Raw genomic sequence first — 7,392 nt, 5'->3', positions numbered from 1 at the left:
CTGATGTCTTCATACCTTGTCATGTTCTTATGCTGCGGTTCTTTTGCAATCACCCATATTTATGTATTCTTCGTTTCAATAAAACTTTAGTTGAGAGTTAGCGCTCATGCTGTATGCTTCTAGTCTGTGTCCGTGTCACTTCGCGCTACAATCCAAAATGATGTTACCGTACCAACTCACCCAACTTCCTATCCTTGTGTTCGCATAGACACACTCAGACTTGTTCTTTCTTATGTGACTGGTTATTTTTGTACTTTGTAATAAGATGCAGTGCTTTTCGAATGAAAATAAGATAGTTCGTAGTGTTAATTAAAAAAACTTATCTGCGTAAAATTTAATTGAACAAGCCTGTGCCAATATTCGTTGCTTATGTCTGTATTGGTATGGTTTTACTCCTTATCTTCCTTTTTACTTTTAAAATGTGCAAACATTATTATGTAAACATTTCTCTTTAATGAAATAATAAATACTTTTCTTCTCACATTTCGTCACAAATTTTACAATGATTTTGTTCAATTACGTAACCTTAGACTAGCTGATTGTTGTTCTAGTAGCTTAACTTACAATGCCTGTGGGATATTCAGTGCAAGCACATGGTGAAAAATAAACTAAATTATTGGGTATAAGCAGGTCACTGGCAGTAAATGAAGCATACATAAATTTCAGGAAATAGGGCATGCTTTATATATTAAACAGTATGCACAACTACACATGCAGTTTTGTTTGTAAATGCTGAAACATTATTCTAAGTGGAAGCGCTCTGTTGCATTTTGTTTGGCTTTCAGTGCTACCTTTAAGTCACATGTGAAAGTACTAGTAGAAGCATCCCGTGGAGATAAGTGACAACTTTGATGAATAGAGGTATAAAATATGTGCCTCAAACGGCAAAAAACTTATTGACAGGCAAACGTATGCTTCTGTAGTACTGCACTTGTTACCGTCGCCAATCCATGCATTGCTTGCGCTCTATTGCATTCAATATGAGCTACAACAACAAGTTGTGGTGTCTTTCCCTCCTGGTCGAGCTGGTGTTACTGCGAAAATGTTTGACCAAGAAAAGTGGAGGTTTTTAATTATTTCTGAAATGCATGTAACACCATGCTTTTGGTTATGTGCTGTTTCCATGGAGTGATAAGTACTGGTGCATCAAGGTGCGGGATATCCTGTGTCCTTAGTGCAGCGCGCGTTATTATTGCGCTCTGCATCCTGCCGGCAGTGTACTATCCCTGCAGAGGAAGATTACGAAAAGTATAGGGTGTGTGCATTGCTGCGATCGTGAAACTTAAATTTTTTGCCTGAAAGGGTCCACGTTATATATGCTACCACATGACGGACCAAAAGCGCAATATGACGACGTCTCAAAGATTCTGGCTCATATTGAACAAGGTAGTACCATAGCTAAGACTAGGCAGCATTCACAACAGCTAGTCTGTCCATTAACTACATGGCTGTAGTGAACGCTAAAATACTTGCAGGGATAACACCCTTTCGGAAGGGTGTTGTCCATGCTACACCCATATTGAAAGGGTGGTGGCTGTGTTACGCCCATATAGAAAAGGTGTTGTTTTACACCCATAGGTAAGGTGACGTCATATTAACACCCTTCTCTTCGCGGGGTGTTAATTTACACCCTTTGCTTGGGTGTAGCAATATGCCCAAAAGGGTGTCACCCATGGTACAAGTCATTTACACCCTTAAGGGCGTTAAAATTTTTACTGTAGTTGTAAATCACATCTTTTCAACAGGGAACGTCTTATATCTGGTGAAGCGCTGCAAACATTATGCATACTGCTGCGAGTTATGGGTTGCGTATGGAAACACGATCATTTATTAAGACGCGCAGGCTACGGCAAATTTAATCTCCGCGTCGCACGCCTACCTCGCACGAAGTAATTCATGCGGCTTGCAGCTTGGATCCCAAACAGGCGATGCGTACACAGTGAAGAGATGGAACTTTCCTGCGACAATGCCAGTTTTTATCGAGTGCTGGCGCTAGTTCACGAAAAGTTAAGTAGTTAGAGGGATTGCGTTCATTTGTGCAGATGTAGATCATGGAGGTGATTATCGCAGAATATGTGCGGCACAAGTTGAAACCGATAAGCGCCTGAAAGTGGCACACATTGAAACTAATCTTGCAAAAAACGAGAGTACAGTGCATTCATCAAGGTGCACTAAATGCGGCGCAAATACTGTATTGCATGTAAAAGAATCTGTGCGAAAGAGGTCAGTTTAAGTTTGCATTTACTGCAGTTCTAGGACATGAAGAAGGACCCCCCAATGTTCTTCAAATATTATCGGATGTTGCCAGACAAGTTCGATTTCCTGCACCGGCTTGTCAAAAATGACCTCGTCAAGCAGTTCTTGTGCCGAGAACCACTTTGCCCAGAAGAGAGACTGGCCATCACCATCAGGTATGGCAAGGCATTGAAGCAATGTTAATTTTATCTCAGCGTTTATGTGAAAACTCGCTTTTTCATGCAGGTACCTCTCTTCAGGAATGGCCATAAAGCAAGTCGCCATGGTTTTTCGTGTGGCACCTGCCACTTGTAGGGTGGTCATTCATGACACATGCCGAACATTGTGGAAGCGACTAAAGCCACTTTATCTGCCTGTAATTATATGCTGCACAAGCATTTATGAATAAACAAATCAGCAGCTAGACTTAATGCTAGCTAGCTTATGCTTTTGTAGCATTATGGGCCAAATTACCGTAATTAATGGGGCTTACCATAGCTGAGGAAAGACTTGGAGTATAGGTGACGACGAAGGCGAGTACTGTGGAGAAATTCAGGCTTTTAGTGTGTCAATGTGGACCAAAATGTCAAGTGCATGGGAGTTCTAAACTTCGCCTCCAACGAAGTATGGTCACCATGGATAAGTATTGAGCCCACGATCTTTGGCTTAGTAGTGCAACACGGCAGCTACTAAGCCACTGCAATGGGTTATCAGTAAAGGCGAAAGAATATCTCATGGTCTTCAATGTAGCGGGTAGAATGTGGCTACAACAAACTCAAGTGATATATGCGAGTTGCCAACTAACTGCTGTAAACCTTGACATGTGCACGTCTCTTTCAATGACACAGGTGCCAGGACTTGCGCGCTGGCAGGAAGTGGCAGAAGGCTTTGCAAAGCGCTGGAATTTTCCAACCTGCCTTGGAACCGTCAATGGCAAACACATACAAATAAAGGCACCTCCAAACTCTTGTAGCAACTACTACAACTACAAGGTATGTAAATCATGCGCGAAGGTTATTGCAGCCAGATGTGACAATGCTGTATTCGCTTTTCTTTATTTTTCAGGGAACATTCTCCATTGTGTTGATGGCAGTGGCGGATGACAGTTATAAATTTGTCATGATATATGTCGGGGCTCCAGGCCGACACAGTGATGGGGGCGTTTTTAAAGCAACAGCATTTAGCAAGGACCTTGCGAACAATTGCCTAAGCTTGCCAGCCTCAGCACGTCTCCCAAATAGCAAGAAGGTGGCACCTCACGTATTTGTGGGTGATGAAGCCTTTCAGCTGAAGCAGGATTTTATGCGGCCCTATCCCGGAAAAGGAATACAGCCAAGCCGAAAAGTATTCAACTATAGGCTAAGCAGAGCAAAGTAACATGAAAATATTTGTTCTGGTTGCAATGTAGAGCTCATGTTTGAAATAAAACAGCCATGCTTGTTAATATTTATATAGCTGCACAGTCTGTGAACAGCACATTATTAACCTGCTAAATGTTTTGTTCCAGGCGCATTGTCGAAAATGCCTTTGGGATTTCGGTGGCACGATGGAGAGTCCTTCTTGGCGCCCTCAACCTCCTGCCAAAAAATGCAACCCATGTTGTGCTGGCCTGCTGCGCACTGCATAACTTTTTGTGCTCAATGAGCAAATCTACGTATTCCCCGCCTGGTTACGTAGACAGTGTAGACCGGTATGTGAACGTTAACCCAGGCCAGTGGAGGGAAGAGGCTTAGACAAGCGAACTGTGTGGCTTGGCTGGAACATCATCAAGAAACCACACGGTGGATGCTGCTGAGACGCGCGACCTCTTTGCGGAGTACTTTATGGCGGAAGGTGCTGTGCCATGGCAGTGGGCACACGCTTACCTTCCAACCCCGTCTAGTAACATCTGAAAGCTGCGTGAATGAGTTCTTTAGTATCCACAACCTTTAGAACCCATAACCTTCGCGAAATGCGAAGGTTGTGGGTTTGTTTCCCACCTGCGGCAAGTTTTTTCATGCACTTTAATTTCCTATAATTTATCGTTTCTTTATTTCATTTACTAAGCACAAGTAATTTCCCCTATGTTGTCCTTGGTGTCAGTGTTTGTTGGCTCCTTATGATATTCTTTAGTACGAGTTCTTTAGTATGAGACACTACATTCCTCAAAACTATGTGGTTTTTCGAACAGACCAAGCCTACTCTACATTGGTGAGTGGCGAACTGATTGTTACAAAAGTGTTTAGTGCTCCTCCAGTGTCATTGTAAAGCAAGACATTTGGCTGTTAGAAAAGTTTCCACAATAGCGGTTGCAGTGCCAATGCATAGATGTGACGACGTAGGCAGAGAACTGTAGATTCGCACCTTTGTTTTTGTTTGCAAAAGTTTTTGAAATGGTTGTACACAAGCATTTGACCTCTTATTTAAAGCACATTCCAGTGGAACATAGCTTCATGAGTGGGCAATCTTCTGAAACAAATCTTGCGTTTGTACATGAAGTTCAGGTCAACTGTTGATTTTCAAAAGACCTTGATGTAGTTATCATTGAAATTAAATATTCTAATCGAAGTTTCCTAAGCAGCCAGGCATGGAGCCACAGATTGGCTCTATACCTGCTGGGCTTCCAGCACCAACTTAGCAGTAAGCAAGAACCTATAATGCGCGTCACACGCAATTTTTGTTTCGAATACAAGAGTGTTATTGTACTTTTTCATAACTCATGTACTTTATGTGTGAGAACCTCTGCACCATATGTTTGGCAGCTCTGTTGCAGGAGATGACGGCTGTGCCAGGAACAATAGCTATGGTTTGACATTTACATGACAAGGTCGCAGTGAACAAATAGGGCACACTTTATTTTCACTCATAGTCGTGCCTGTTCAGCAACTGTAAAATTTCTATTTCCAATTCAGACTGCTGTCGTTCTGAAATCTTTCTTAATTTATGGGCAACAAGCTGCCCAAAAACAGCAGGCGCATCTTCATTTTTTTTAGCAGATCATCTACAGTTGCGATTTCGTCATCCAGCTTGTGTCTTTTCCTTTTCGCTGCGACTGCTTGTGTTCGCTTTGGCGTAGCACTTCGGCATACTTCGGCTGACGTCTCCTCGTCAGTTGTGCTGGAAGTCCCAGGCACAGGTGACTCAGTGGCCTTGGATATGCATTCGTCGGTAGTGTCTGCAAGAAAAGCGGCTAAATTTAAGTCTTGCTATCTTCCTCTAAAAAGTGGCTCACGCATAGAAATACTTACACAATACTATGTGACATGTGAAGACATGGAAACCCTGAGCATGTTTGTTTTTATATGCACTGTAACTTGATATACTTGTGAAGTGATAAATAAATGTCTTACATTCTTTTTGGCAGCACATGTTGATCAGGATGGTTTCTGCACTCTCTGCCTCAGCTTGCGGGATATTGCTTGTAGTGCTGAAAAATTAATTATGCTGCTAAGCAACTTATACATTACAGCGTACACAAACACCATCTTGTGGAAAGGTCATATGAAGGTAAATGTCATAACACTTAGCAGCTCAACAACATATAAATGATATGCCAGCAGTAGAACAAATTTCTACTTCATAAAACTCTATTTGAACTTGACGCTTACCTTCCGATGTCAACTAAATCCTTAAAAAAAACAGCAGTTTAAAATAAGGCCAGCGGACTTCTTTGCTATCGCTTGCCCCAGACCCACTTGGCGCACCAGTTTTCCAGGTGCGGTGCTTCTTTGAGAATGTGTCCCTCAAGCTCTTCCAGCGAGCGAGAATGTGTCCCTCAAGCTCTTCCAGCGGGCTTGGGCAGTGGAACCTAATATATGAAAATATGCCATTATCAAAATACAGAAAGGTCAAATATGCTGGCAAGAGACACATGTCGTAGTGAGCAAACAGTGTACGTGCGGAAGGGAGTGTTAGAGCAACATCTAGGCGCTGTAATACAGTATAAACATGTAACCTTATACAAGTTCTTAAGCAACAGCAATTCGTCAGTGGCGTCGGCCATTCCTGTTGCACGAGTACGCTCCGCCTGTACCCTGTTTGTTGTTTTTTTGGCCAAGGCTTCACTTTTCTATGCAAGCAGCTACTGCTTTTTGATCATGTACATTTAAGTGCTGACTTAGTTCGAAGCGTACTTTCCGCGACCTGTTCACGAATTACAAAGCAGTCGCACGGACGAAGGAAACGTTTATCGATGGTACGTAGCACAGGCGGCACGGTGTCTGTATACTCTAGACGGGAGACGCCGGTAGTGGTCAGGTAACGTCGCCAATCCCTCGACTCTGGCGGACATGCGTTTTCGTTGCTGAATGGCATATAAACAGGTACAAAGAGGCGCGCGCACGCACGCAATACGGAGTTTCAAAGGGCAACTTACAGCACGGTGGTGGTGACCGGTACGGGACGTACGCGGTCGCCGTCATTTCGTGTGCAAACTCATAAGACTCGACGAAGGTTCGCCAATGACTCTGCTGGCTACTGCTGGCAGTAGTAACGCGGTGAAAGAAACAGAACGCCGCAGGCAAACCGCGAAGCGGGAAACGTTTTGTTTACATGCAACCCAATGACACGGGCCTAACACTGACACCTGTTCGCGCCGCCCGTATACCGAGAGTACAGTATGCATCGTTCGCTTACGTAAAGGAACAGTCACTTCATTGCGACATGGAAAACATACCTTCTGGGTCGCCACCGATTTCAGCGACGACATCCTGCCACGCAGTTGTTTTCTTCCGTTGGTCTCTGTAGTCGGCCCTTCTGCAGTCCCATATTGTGGGGCGCTTCTGAACAGCTGATATGAGTTTATCGTTATACTCCAGCCGGGCCGATTTTAAATAGGGCCTAGGCGCCACTTCTACCGTTTCTCCGCATTCCTGCGCGTTCATCTTTTGTTCGGCGCAGACATCTACACTGGCGCAGACACCAACGCGGTTGCAGAAGACGAGAAAAGACCCGCGCGCGAAAGACCAGGATGCCTAGCGCCCGAACGGGCGCCTCCCGATTGGCTGTCGTCCGCCGCTGCGCGCTCGTCGCTTCCGGCGGCCCGACGAAAATATTTGGACAGGCAGCTCGGCGGCGTGCGTCAAATTTGTGGACGCCGACCGTCCGGCGTTCGCCGCCCGACAAAGTTCGTCGCTCGGACGCCGGTTATTCGCTCCATGTATTCCGGGCTTAATATGA

General features: G+C 44.4%; 1 protein-coding gene across 1 annotated transcript; it reads left to right on the top strand.

Annotated features, from left to right (window-relative positions):
• The first annotated feature begins 2,259 nt into the window (after window positions 1–2,259).
• Window positions 2,260–7,191, top strand: LOC142568908 (uncharacterized). Its single transcript, XM_075678532.1, has 4 exons — window positions 2,260–2,411; window positions 2,482–2,611; window positions 3,084–3,227; window positions 7,114–7,191. The coding sequence occupies exons 1-4, from the start codon at window positions 2,260–2,262 to the stop codon at window positions 7,189–7,191; spliced, it is 504 nt and encodes a 167-aa protein (XP_075534647.1).
• The last annotated feature ends 201 nt before the right edge of the window (window positions 7,192–7,392 follow it).

This window comes from Dermacentor variabilis, unplaced genomic scaffold, assembly GCF_050947875.1.
Source record: "Dermacentor variabilis isolate Ectoservices unplaced genomic scaffold, ASM5094787v1 scaffold_31, whole genome shotgun sequence".
NCBI lineage: Eukaryota > Metazoa > Arthropoda > Arachnida > Ixodida > Ixodidae > Dermacentor > Dermacentor variabilis.
This window is presented reverse-complemented; position numbering and strand designations above follow the sequence as displayed.

Coding starts and splice junctions, on each gene's coding strand:
- LOC142568908 (XM_075678532.1), top strand. CDS start 2,260: ATGAAGAAGGACCCCCCAATGTTCTTCAAATATTATCGGATGTTGCCA. Junction 2,412..2,481: donor AGACTGGCCATCACCATCAG/GTATGGCAAGGC, acceptor TTTTTCATGCAG/GTACCTCTCTTCAGGAATGG. Junction 2,612..3,083: donor TAAAGCCACTTTATCTGCCT/GTAATTATATGC, acceptor TCAATGACACAG/GTGCCAGGACTTGCGCGCTG.